At 45.3% G+C, this 13,440-nt stretch overlaps 1 protein-coding gene across 1 annotated transcript; it reads right to left on the reverse strand.

Moving 5' to 3' along the window:
- Positions 1-1,723: 1,723 nt before the first annotated feature.
- Positions 1,724-10,078, reverse strand: LOC129535139 (nuclear RNA export factor 3-like). The gene is made up of 18 exons (XM_088834283.1): positions 10,048-10,078; positions 7,415-7,565; positions 7,033-7,186; positions 6,334-6,417; positions 6,123-6,227; positions 5,920-6,000; positions 5,508-5,603; positions 5,283-5,390; positions 5,026-5,135; positions 4,410-4,446; positions 3,978-4,046; positions 3,840-3,895; positions 3,592-3,699; positions 3,413-3,471; positions 3,205-3,320; positions 3,061-3,103; positions 2,377-2,449; positions 1,724-1,805 (listed from the first exon to the last, which is right to left on the reverse strand). The coding sequence occupies exons 1-18, from the start codon at positions 10,076-10,078 to the stop codon at positions 1,724-1,726; spliced, it is 1,563 nt and encodes a 520-aa protein (XP_088690409.1).
- Positions 10,079-13,440: the final 3,362 nt, after the last annotated feature.

Here is a 13,440-nt window from a genome sequence, read left to right on the forward strand (position 1 = left end):
AAAATCTAATTCTGTAACAGATTGGGATATTAACCACTTAATATAAAGGCTAAATGAAAAGATTATTAAAACTAATACTACTGAACTACACACTTTAAAATGTTTAAGTGATTAAGGTATAAAACTATATTTTATGCTTTTTTAATCACAAGTAAAAATTTTAAAAAGATAATGAAGGTGAATGTTAAATTTGGGGTAAACTTGGCAGAACAGTATTGTGTTGAGCTGATGAGCAGAGCTCATCAGTCAGTGAGGAGAAGGCCCTTAGTGAAAAATCTGTGAGAGGTTGCAGAGAAAGTAAATCAAAGGGTGAATAGAGTGCTAGCACGTGGAGAGGGGCTGTGCTTTCTGTCTGGATACCACAGTGTACCTGTAACTGGGTTTCTCTCTTCACACACCAGGTGGCCAGATCAGAATGTCAGCTATGAGAGCCTCAGACCAGGATGCTCGGCAAGGGGAAAGAAGGGATGGAATTTGGGATCTTGATATAATGACTTCAACCATTATAAAACATTTCAGAAAGCTCTGTCTGGTGAATTTTGGCAACACATAGACCTTCCCTCCCACCTGCCTGCTCTGCCTGTTCAAGCTGCTGTCAGGCTTCTGTCATGAGGTAGCGCCAACATAACTCCAGTATCCGAGTTCTCTACAAAGAATTTTATTTAAAGAGCAGAAAAAAAGAGACAATGTTCTCCCTTAAAAGCCAGCATATTGAACTAAGTATAAAGTCATTTTAATTCTGTCTGAAAAAAGAAATCTGATAGGTGTTAAAGAAGCTGTTAAAACATACTCCAGAGCCTGCATACAACGAATCACCAGGTAGCAGTAGCGCATCGGCAGTCAGCAGAGGGAAACACAGGGTTCTAAGAGGAATGGGGCAGAGACTGAAGTCTGGACAGCTGTATCCAGTGTCCCAGTCATGGAATGACAGACAGGGTGTGGGAGAAGAACTGGGCAGCTCATACAGAGGTGGGTGACGGAGGTAAACACTCTGCTCCTTGGGAGGGACCCTCTACAGTGGGAACAAGTCAACCTACATTGATGGGGGAAGAGATACACCAATGAATGTGATGTAGCTTTGGGGTCAACAATAGATGGAATTGCTGTGATATACATAGAATTTTCCAATCAGAACTGGATTCATACTAAACAAGCCACTCCAAGACATCTGTTATTCTTTGCAAAGTGTACTTCTGTTCCTTAAAAGTGAAAATGGATGGAACCAGGTGGCCAGATAAGAATGTCAGCTATGAGAGCCTCAGACTAGGGTGTTCAGCAAGGGGAAAGAAGGGATGGAACTTGGGATCTTGGTATAATGGCTTCAATCATAGTTTTCTGGAATTTTTCACCACCTGGCAGCAATCCCTCCTTATCTATCATTTTCTGGATTACTGAATCCTGAGGTTGGAATCCAGTGGGAGTATGAGCTGAAGGAAAATTTACACTAGTGAGAAGGGGGTGATTGGGCTAGAGGAGACCTAGAAAGAGAAACATACACACACAGATATGCTGTCAATTACATTTTGATTAAACTTCATCTCCCCACAAAATTGAACAGAATGAATGATTTTCCAAGGCAATGAGTATATGTGTGCATGCATGTGCACTATGATCTTCAGCATCACTTCTGAGACTCTGGAAGTTCATCCCCGACTGGATGGAGAAATCCTGCACCGTTTCCTGTTGCTCCAAGGAGAAGTTGGGCATGGAGTTGACAGAAGGTTTAGGCTTTGGGATGAAGAGCATAGGCTGTCTTCTTGGGGCTGAAGTCACTCACAAACAGCTTATCATTCACAATACAAAAACTGGAGGAAATATGGACTCTTAGACAGTTGACAGATGTACCGACCCACACCCCCAACAACGATCTGCTTCCACTGGCACTCAGCAACCAGATTCCTTCCATCCCCGTCCTGTGTCTGTCCCCAGGCTCCTTGACTGGTTCCTCTGCCCCTTGTACAGAGCCCACTTTCAGAGAGATTGTCTCCCAGCTTCACTCAATGGATAGCCTGATCCCCAGCCCAGGGACAACTTCACATCTACCCTGAACAGCAGCCCAGTACACTACAATACAGGAGTGTACATTCTGATCCCCATTTTCAGAAGAAGATACCAAGTCACAGAGAGGCCCTGTGACTTAACCAAGGTCACACAGAGAATGAGTGTTGGGTCAAGGAGAAAAATCCATGTGCTCAAGGAGAAAACCCATGTGCCGGTGAGAAAGCCCATGTTCTTCCTAACCACTAGGCTAGACTGCTCCTTGGAACTACCTGCTGGCTTTCAAAATACTGAGTCAGCCTAAGGTCTGCACCCCCACATGCCCAGGGCCCTGAGACTAGACTGGATGGACCATCCCACCCACAACACAGCTCTTACCTGAATGGGGTGGCGGGAGTAGTGACGAAGGTCCGGGTGAAGGCACGCACACAGCCAGGAAACCTTCCTTCTACTTCAACAACAAACAATAAACAAGAGTACCCCTTAGAGCCCCATGTGTTTACAGGTTCCCACAGGGGTCCCCAGTCAGAGTCTGACTTGACACTCTTGCTGAGGGGTCAGTTGTTCACTTGGGGAGCCTGGGTGTGGGGAATGGGGAGGGCAACAGGAGGGCGGTTTGCTCCCAGTAACATGTTCCCATGACAACCACTTCACAAGTTCATGGGATACATTTTTCTTAACTGGCCAAGATGTGGGTGTATGGGGAAACTGCGAGTTTAAGTACTGGCCCAAGTTCTCGGTGTAAGGATCTGGTATGGGAGCCACGAAACTCCACCGCCTCTGTCCCTAATGCCCAGGGTGAACAGGGCAGACACGGACGCGGTTCAGACCTGGGTCGGTTCAGACCTGGGTTGTCGGTGGAAAACTGAGGGCTGGAGATCACAGAGGGGAAAGGGAGGGGAGGGGAGGGAAAGAAGGGGAAGGGAAGGGGAGGGAGGGGAGTCCAGAGGAGGGGACGGAATGGAGGGCAGGGGAGGGGAGGGAAGCTGGAAGGAGGGAGGGAGGGAGCCCAGCCAGGGGAGGGAGCCGTGGAGGGTCTGGGAGGGATCTGTGAACACTCACCTTCCTTGAACACCCCATTCACAGAGAAGCAGAGCATTGTTTCCTGAAAGGAAAGAACCCAGGTACTCAGTTACCCCTCAAATTGACTCCTCCCCATCTGCAGTTTCCCCCCTGCTCCCAACAAGGCAGGAAGCAGGTGCCCACCGACTGGAACAACATGTCCACCGTGAAGGACTTGAAGTCATGCTGAGTTTTGGGCAACCCACAGAGGGCATGCACAATGTCACGTTTTGTGCGTTTCAGCAGCTGGAACCTCAGATCTGTGGGGGAGGGGAAGCAAGCAAAGGTCAGGGACCCTATGAATCTTCCACTCACCACCCTTTCCTGCCTAGTCTTCCCACAACACACTCACCGGGGTCCTTGAGGTTCTGCATATTCCTGCTGTTCTTGGAGTATGCACACACGCTGCTTCTAGGAGACACAGAGGAAACTTGGGTGGTGGTCCCACCAGCAGAGGTGTCAGCAGGAGCTGGCCTGCATCTGCTGGGGAACCAGATGGCACAAGGGAGGAGTCTGGGCTGTGATACTCACGGGCCTGGGTCCTTGAGGTGGGATGAAATGGTCAAGGAGAAGCAGGCCTCCTCGTGATAAGCACACAGGAGTCCCTGGCGGTCCCCATAGTCATGGATCAAGTAATACCTGAGGGGGAACAGTGAGGACAGTCTAGTTCTGTGGTATGGAGCTCAAAGGAGACTTGAAAACTCCCATGAGCAGACCTGAGGTTGGGTGGCCTCCCCTGTACTAGCCCTCCCCTTGCTCAGATTCCCAAGGGTACTTACTGCTGCAGGAATTGCAGGATTAGACTCTTCAGCTCATCAGATCCAAAGAAGCTTCCCTAGAACCAAAACAGTCCTCAGGACCAGGACTGACACCCCGTCATGTACCACCTAGAACCCTGCTGGATCCTCCGTGCTCACCTTGCATGTTGGTAAGCACTTGGGGGCTTCAATAGCACACTTAGACCCTGAGGGTGTCTCCTGGCCATCCTAGGGGAGGGAAGAGGAAGTCAGCAGGGCAGTCCAGGATGTGATGCTAGATAATCAGGGGAAAGAATGGGCCCAGGATGGGGTAGGGGTCTGAGATCAGAGGAGAAAGGGTGCTGGAATTGCCAGGGGCAGGACTACATGTTCTGTCATCTCCATGGGTCCCCAAAGCCTGTGGAGAATATGGCTGAAGAAGATCCAGGGCCTTTTCAGGTTCCCACAGAGGATGGTACACTCTTCCTCCCACAGGACACGTAAGGGTCAGGTTCAAAAATGGAACTTGGACAGGTCCTAATGGGTTTCAGAGTAGTTTGTGGGCACCGTCAGTGCTAGTTAGAGGAGTCTGTGATCAAGGGGTAGGCTTACCAAGCTTAGTAACCTGGGGAACAACTCCAGGATGGTGCTGCCAAAGTCAAGACAAAAGAGAAAAGCCAGTGAAACTGTGGACGTGACCCTCCTCATGGGAGCAAGTCACTTACAGCAGTCACAGCCCTGTGTGTGGCCCCTTCCCACAACGCAGTATGCTAGCCTTCCAGGGCCTTGGTCACCACTCCATGGACTGACCCAAAGGAAGACTGTTCCCTGCATCCCTTCCTCCCACCCCCTCTTCCCACTCCTTTCCCCTGAGTAGCTCCCAGCCAGACTGTCCTGACTCCCTTCTCCAGTGCCACAAGGACCAGCAATTCAAACCCTTGCTGGAGGTCTTCCTCCCCTCCCTCCCTTCCTTCCTCCACCACCCAGTGAAGGCTGTGGAGAGAAGAGGAAATGGGGGGATGAGAGCCCAGGGCTTTGCTACTTCACAGGGGCTTCATCACTCTGTCAAGTCAGGACAAACCTCAGGGATGACCCAGGAGGCTATGACAGGGAGGTGAGTGAGGTGGGACTCAGGAGGGAGGGAGGGGGATGAAGACAGACATGGAGTGGAGGGAGGAGGGGAGAGATGAGAGAGACATAAGGGTGTAGAGACAAGGCAGAGAGAGACCTTATGTTGGTTGACTTATCAGGGAAGGTGGTGCCCTTGGCGTTTCTGCCAGCCCACATCCCTTCTGGTTCCAGCTGTTGATCCTTGTCCATCTCCCCTGCAGACTTCACCTGGAATTATGGGGAACACCCACAAGGACTTGATGGCTCTGCATCCACACCCACCCTTTCCCTACAAATCCACTTCCCCTCATCTGTCACCACCCCATAAGCCTTCCCACATCCCTTTTAAAGGAAGATCTGAGTGCTCCACCTCACCTCAGTGTCGGAAACATTCAAGTTCTTGGTGTGGGAAGCACTCTCCATAATAGTGGACAGGCTAGGCTCCACGTAGGGTTTTTTGTTGCTCTGGTCCAAGGACGAAAGCTATGATGAAGAAAGAAGAGTGAGGACCCCAAAGGGGATATCTGAGACCAATATGCCTCTTCTATCTGATCTCTCCAATCCTCACCATCAGCCTCAACATTGGGCCTAGGTCCTCACCTTGGACCTGATCCCTGGATGGATGTGCAGGGAGGCAGGCATGCCATTTCTAGGGTTCCACGTCATTCCAATATCATAGATCATCAAGTCTCCCTCCTCCAGGAGGGAAACACAGGCTGAGAGGGCCCTGGCTGGTGTACCTCCAGCACCAGGACATCCCCATGATATCATCCCCGAGTGTCCTTCCCAGACAGACCCTCTACCCTCACCTGCCCTACAGTTACTGCTACAGCCATACCAGGGCCAAAGCAGAGTCTCTGAACGTCAAGAGATTGCTGGTGGACATCGTATGGTTTGTTCATGGTCAGCTGCAGAGTTAGGGATGGGGTTCAGTGGCTCTGTGTCTGAGGGTGAGCGGGGGGAAGAGGTGGGTCTGGGTATCAGTGCACAGCTTGTGCTGAGTCTGCATTACCTTCATCTGCTCCACCTTTTCAGACTTCAGTGTTTTCTGCACAGATTCGGGCGCATCACAGGGCTCAACCAAGATAAATACCTGCAGAGGACACAAGAGGGGCTGGGTAATCTCAGGAAATCTGTGCATGGGATCAAGCAAGACCATGCCCCTCTCCTTCCCTCTTGCCCCTATTCATCCCTGTTCATGCCTTTGACACACACCTGTTCATTATCCTCATTGAAAATCTTGCCATTGACATTCTTCAATGCACAGGCAATGTTGGCATTCTCTACAAAGAACTGGGCCTGCATTTTCTCATAGTGAAACTGTAGCAAGAGTGACAAGAGAAGCAGAAGATGAGACCAGAGCCATTTCTCATCTGGGCCTGCCATCTACCCCGTTTCTTCTCATTGCCTCCATGTCCTCTCTTACTTCGACTGGGATGAAGGGGACACTGCATTGCTTCTGAATCAAATTCAGCAGCCACTTGTCATCATATTTTACACCAAAGGGAATCTAGGGGTCAAAGAAGAAATGGGAAAGAAAATTGATGCAATAGAATCCAAGGTTAAGATAAGACTCAACTGTGTCTTACTTTAGAACCTATTTTCAGGCTTTAAATAAATTCTTAAGATAGGGCAATATCTGTTATCACTAACTTTTGTACAAGGCATGGATTTGTTAAATATAGTTTCTTTTCATTCATATCCTCTTCCTGAAAAAAATAACTTAATATGTTTCACATGTGTTTCCTTTTATAAAGCTCCAAGAGATCCACGTGAGATAGACCAGGCCTGCCACTCTGACATGGACCCCAGAGACCCAACCTCCTCCCACACTCAGCTTGAGTCAAACTGTGTGATCTGGTGTGAAGTGCTTCATCTCCCTGGCAGTAGGTTTCCTCCTTTGCTTTTAGACAACCTCTCCCATGCTCCTCCTTGCATTCAGTCTGTTTCCTTTCTATTGCTTCTCTGAACTTGCCCTTAGATGATCTAGGAAGATAGTCCCTAGTAATAACAAGACATTACCAACACCACTGCCCCAGAAAAATTCCCAGCATCTCGCCACAAATCCAACATGACTCTCTCTGTCATCTTCTACATATGAGGTCCATTTAGCCAGGACACTCACTATGATCTTGAACCAGCTCCCCAAGGTCTCATTCTGTCTGTCTCTCTCCATTCTTCTCTCTGGAGGCTTTTGCTTTGTCTCCATATTCATATTCATCTGGTCTTGTTTCTGAAAACGGCTTCTCTGACGATGGGATGGAACAGCATAGGGAGCACTGTGGGGAAGTGGAGAGAAGAAAGTGGTCCATATAGACTTAGAAAGTCTTCTCCACATTTTCCCACATGATATCAGAGCTACAATAAAGATTGCTTAAACATTAGCCGTATCCCATCATTCCTCACTCTTCCAGATTGGAGAGAAGAGGAACACGTTTAACTACAAGGTTTTGTTGTTCACTGGTCGACTGTTGTTCACATGTCAGCCATGCTGACTGGTCACTTACTATCTTGCTTGGATGTCCATGGGAACATCACCTGAATCTCTATCTTGCTGCTGCTGGGAAGTGACATGTTCAGACGAATAGCTGCGTCGCCTTCGGTAAAAACTCCAGCTTCGTGCTCTTCTTTGTAAAGGGTTCAGTTTATCAGTGTGATCTAAAATTGACAACAACAGATCAGTGGTCCCAATACCAGAAGAAGTCTTGGGTAAATATCATGGCTAAGGAAAACATATCACTGACTGTATCATCTAAACAGAAATGCATCACCGTGCTAAAAACAAAGGCTGAGAGACTTCACTGTGGCTCCACTTTTCAGGAAATGAGAGGTGCAGAGCATTCCCAGCCAAGAAGAAAACAGGCACAGAGGAGAGGGTCTGGACCTAGAGTGTAGTCTGTGATGTTAGATCCTGCTCTACTTGGTTCAGGCTAGGTGATGTGGGACAAGTGACTTTTAATCCCCAAGTCTCACTTCTCTGCTCTGCTCTAGGGGGACAATAAAGCATACCCTGAACTCTACCCTGGTGTGATGACCAAGGATTAAAGCTCGTTTGCCTCACTGGAGGAAGAGTTAGAGAAATGAAAGATAAGTCTGATGAAAATATCCAGAATGGAGCCTGGAAAGATAATTCAGTTCAGTTCAGTCGCTCAGTCGTGTCTCTTTGTGACCCCATGAACTGCAGCACGCCAGGCCTCCCTGTCCATCACCAACTCCCAGAGTTTACTCAAACTCATGTCCACTGAGTTGGTGATGCAATCCAACCATCTCATCCTCTGTCTTCCCCTTCTCCTCCCACATATAATATGGAAAATACCAAAAGCGAGGTGTAGAGAATTAAATGTGATGCAGTGAGTATACCAAACACATGGTTAATGTGAATCCCAGGAAGAAGGAGAGGAAAAAGTAGAGAAATGATATTTGAAGAGAACTTGGTTGAGAAGTTTCCAAAAGTAACAAGATATCAAATTAGGATAACAATGTTTATTGGAGAAAAAATAAATTTTAAGGAAAAACATTTCTTTAAAAATGTATTCATTTCACCATAACTTAACAAAAAGCCAGAAACTGTGTGACCGGAAGACTCAAACTAAAAGTAATATTACAGGCTCTTCTTTGGGCAAAAGAAATATCATCCCAGGTGGAGTTACATAGATACAGGAAAGAAAGACTAATGTCATTTGTGAATATGTAAGGAAATTTAAACGAGTAGGCAAATTTAAACTATATAAAATGATGATAGCAATATTTTCTGGGGGCTCATATATATAGAGAATGAAAATGACAATAAATTTGGAGAGAGTATGTGGAATCAAAGCGTCTCAAGGTCCCATAATTGTCTGAGGAGTATTAAAGAACTAATTAACTAATATTAGACTGTGAAAGGACTTCCCTAGTGACTCAGATGGTAAAGAATCCACCTACAATGAAGGAGACCTGGGTTCAATTCCTGGGTTGGAAGGATACCCTGCTGAAGGGAATGGCAGCCCCGTCCAGTATTCTTGCCTGGAGAATTCCATGGACAGAAGAGCCTGGCAGGCTACAGTCAGTGGTGTCCCAAAAAGTTGGACACAATTGAAGCGACTTACCATGCACCACTACCAGACTGTAAAAAGGCAAAAATGCACATTGTAATATGAAGGGTAAGCACTACAAGAATAGCAAAAAAATGTTTAGATATCTGCATGAATTAAGAATTCAATAGTTACAAAATATTAACCATTTCAAAGGAAAGGAAAAGGAACTTAGAAGCAGCAAAATAAATACGTAGCAATATGATACACACAAAGCAAATTATATCTATTTTTACATTAAAAGATTCAAGCTAAATATTCTAAATAGAAAGACAGATATTTTCAGACTGGACAAGAAACATTTCATCAAACACTCTTGAAAAGAGAAACGTGAAATTTAATGATCAGGAAAATCTGAAAGTAAAAAATGACAAAATGTATATCTTGTCCACATTAACCTACAGAAAACTGGTATAACCATATTAGTAAAAGAAAAGGTACAGTTTAAAGAGAAACATTATAAGAGAAAGAGGGAGATCTCCTTATGATGACAGGTTCAATGCAATAAGAAGATATTAATACAAAATTCCAAATTTGTATGCACGTCTTAAAATAGAGCCAAAATGTGCACAATAAAACCTGACAGAAATAAGAGGGAATGGACAAACCCACAGTCACAGTGAGAAATTTTAACACATCTCACTGAGTGACACATAAAATGGCAAACAAAACTCAGCTAGAGGGAGAGGATTTTTAAATGTGACTTAAATAAACAAATTTATTTAACTGACATAGAACAATGCACATAGCAAATACTCATTGAACATTCCAGAATAGATCATATGCTAGGCAAAAAAGCAAGGCTCCAAAACTTCTAAGGACTAATACAATTTACCCTGACTAGTTGATGCAATATTCAGTAGCCATGGTGGGATTTCTGCTCTTCCCCCATCTCTAGTATAAATACAAAGAACATTAGTTTACACAATCCCACCCTCTACCTAGGTTACCATCCCCACTCTCCAAACCCTAGACCCGAGAAGATCACAGTACTCATGCCTTTTCCTTAGCCAAGGAAAAAATTTCACCCAGCCATGGCCATTTCCATAGGAGGGGAAGTTTTCTACCTGCCATCAGGATGGGTGTGTCAGAGCCCATTTGGCCTATTTCCTCAGGAGCATAGAAAGCAGTCAGCCTTGGCCCTCTCCCACCTTTCTCTCAAAGAGGTTGACTGGTTAGGGGTCGTGTGGGTTGGGATGGGAAAGGGAACCCAGAAACCCTCCTGTCCTGTGGAGATCTGAAAAGAAGTTCTCATGAAGACTGACTCACCCATGGGGTGACCTGAAGGCAGAGATTTGTCACCGCTGTCCTCACAGGCTTCTCTAGAAGAGAATGTGTGGGTCTGGAGCTGGAGGATTGGAGAATATCAAGGAAGGCTGTCAAGCAAAGAGAGAGCAGGCCCCAAACTCGCTCTCAATGCCAAGCAAGATGGAGTCCTTACAGGAAGTCCTTTCCCCAAGGGCATAGAGGAGGAGAGCCCTGGGGGCCAGAGGAGCTTTAACTTCTTATAATGACAGCCCTCTGGGTTTTCTACCAGCTTAATACCCAGGGACCGTTTCCAACTAAACCACCCCTGCAGAGGTGTTAGGAGGCGCTGGGAACCCGGGTTCTTGTAGCTACAAACACAGAGAACTCTCTATGCCAGATTCTGCATCAGCTGCATTACACTGTGTTCCTTCATTCTGCAGACCCATAGAAGTGTGAGTGCCAGAGGTAGGAAAAGTTCTGTTCTTGCTACATTGCATCTGTTCTTTCATGTATTCCTCACCAGGAGATTCTGATATCAGAATCACCGACTTTTCAAGGTTGCTGAGGCTTACTGAGGTGCTGGAGCTTGTGGAGTCATTCAGATGCTACCTGGAGGAACAGAGACTGGAATTGAGCTCCAAGGAATTGGGTTGATTTCCCTATGCACAGATTCACTAAATTCTTGGTTAAGTTGGTACAAAGGAACAAAATGTTGTGATAATAGTCAAAAGTCTGAAATTAATACCAGTTCATCCTAGAGAGAATACCAAAAAAAAAAAAAAAAACGAACAGAGAAGAAACACCCTGGAATGAGTTGCCATGCCCTTCTCCAGGGGATCCTCCCCACCCAGGGATTGAACTCATGTCTCTTACATCTTCTGCATTCTCAGGCAGGTTCTTTACCACTAGCACTACCTGGGAAGCCTATATAATATATGATATATAGTCAATGTAGATAGATGACCCTAGTGGTCAGAACCAGAGTTGTAGCTCTAGTGCACCAGCCAGAAACTTCTGGAATTTTCCACTACTTTCTGGAATTTTCCACTCCTTGCCCACAACCCCTTCCTGAATCTCTGTCCTTCCTGAAAGAGGAAGTCCAGCCACAGAGAGGTAGAGAAAAATCTGCATGTGAGAGTGTGAACAGTTGGGGTAAAAGAAGCGTAAGACAGAAAATCACACTCAATACAGATAAACTGTCAAGTCAGAAGCTGAAATTTTTTTATTTTTTATAAAACAGTATCATGTGAACATTTTGATAACATGATACATATACATGAAATTTTTTGTCATTTGGTTATTATTTTCAATTGTTTAAACAAACTTTCCTTATCAAAACATATTAAACATTTAATAATCTATACTTTAAAATGAAATTATTCTACACATTCCATATATATGATCCCCTCACCATGACTTGCAGGTCCCAATATATTCAATGCAAAAAGATTGGTGTTCACACTGAAAGGTTGTTGCAGAAGGAAAGACGCCGGGATTCTTGGCCTCTGGAGGAGAAGAATTCAATCCAGGGCCAGAGACGAGGCTTGATCGCTCAGAGCTTTTGTGTAATAAAGTTTTATTAAAGTATAAAGGAGATAGAGAAAGCTTCTGACATCAGAAGGGGACAGAAAGAGTACCCCCCTGCTATGTTATATAGTCACTAGCAGTCTGTTAATGAAAGAAAGTAATGTCTTAAAACTCAGAATGGCACCAGGCCCCTCATCCATAAGATGCATTTTGGGATAATCTTGGCACCAGATGATTCATCCCGGGCCATAAAATGATTGACTTGAATTTTGTAGAAGGGAAGATTGCCATACAAATAATTTCATTTACATAGATTAGGGGAACAATATCTGAGTTTAACATGCTGGTTTGTCAAGTAGGTTCTGAGCCATTAGGTGGAACCAACTTGAAGACAGAGTCTGGGATAAATGCATAGTATATTAGCAGAGCTTAAGACATTTCCTTAAGAAAAAAATGTGTTGGTTAGCTCGAGGTTTGAGAATAGTTAACTTCATGTGAAACCAGGTGTCATTATGGCAACACAGTATTTTAAGAGAAACCTCCTTTTAAATTTGTGTAGAGAAGGAAAAAAATACGGCTAGTTTGTTTCCTCCTGTCACTTAAGAGAGATAAAAATGTCTGACACAGCCTATTTCCTCTGTTTGGAGACCCCTGGCCTTCCTGCCTATTACCTTCTCATCCCCCCCTTTTCTTTTAGGAGAATTATGTTGCCTTGGGAAAGGGGGCATCATTCTCGTTCCATAACTGCTTCCAAGCTGACAAGGGGCATTGTCCCTAAACTGGTGAGCAACATATTCTCTGAACCCTCATGCTGAGGATTTCTGATCCAGTCGCCCCCAAATAGTAGTTGGAAGAAGTTGCAGCAGTAGCAGGAGTTTGAGCAACCATTTGTAACTTAAAAGCTTTCATGTGACTAGAAACAAATCCAGTTACATAGGTACAGATGCAGGGAGCAAACAACAAAAACAAAACAATCAGAATTATTGTAAATTAAGATAGTTTTCCACCATGGGGAATTAGTTAACGTCTCCCCAAAGTGAGGCAATTGAGGCTTCAGGAGTATCCATGGCCCCAATCATCTTGTTCATGTGTTTAGTAAAATGAGTAACATTAGTGTTCATATCAGGTATAAATGTACAGCACTGGGTATGAATAACTGCACAAGTTCCTCCTTGCGCAGCTGTCAGAATATCTAAAGCCAATCTGGTGGTTACCTTTCTAATTTGTGCTTGTTCAATATTAAGAGCTGAAATAGCTTTTTGAGAATCTTGTAATGCCTGTTGAGTAAAATTAGTCAAAGCATCCACTCGTAGCGTAACAGCTGTAGTTCCCAAAGAGGGAACAAACACTGCAGCCAAATAATCATACCAGTGAAATACAGACCCTGCCCACCGAGTTTTAAGGTGGGGTAAATTAGCAGGCTTTTCTGGAAGCTCTGAAAATATAAAGCCGTGAGTAAAGGCTAGACCCAGGATGCATCTCCCTATCTAACCAGGGGGAAGCTATGCCCACAGGTAAGAGCCACATATTCAGTAAGTTCCGTTTGGAGCAAGCCAGCATGACTGAGATACCCAGTCCCAAATAGTGCCTGGCCAGACAAAGGGAGGACCTGAACTGGGGTTGGAAAACACGGGAATGATTATGTTGCATATTTTCTGGGGCAAAAATCCCAATTGTTTCCAATC

Source organism: Moschus berezovskii, chromosome X, assembly GCF_049115385.1.
Source record: "Moschus berezovskii isolate FMDL1 chromosome X, NW_MosBer_1.0, whole genome shotgun sequence".
Lineage (NCBI taxonomy): Eukaryota > Metazoa > Chordata > Mammalia > Artiodactyla > Moschidae > Moschus > Moschus berezovskii.

Coding starts and splice junctions, on each gene's coding strand:
- LOC129535139 (XM_088834283.1), bottom strand. CDS start 10,078: ATGGGCTCTGACACACCCATCCTGATGGCAG. Junction 5,604..5,919: donor AAAAGGTGGAGCAGATGAAG/GTAATGCAGACT, acceptor TCCCTCCTGGAG/GAGGGAGACTTGATGATCTA. Junction 2,450..3,060: donor GAATGGGGTGTTCAAGGAAG/GTGAGTGTTCAC, acceptor TTGTTGTTGAAG/TAGAAGGAAGGTTTCCTGGC.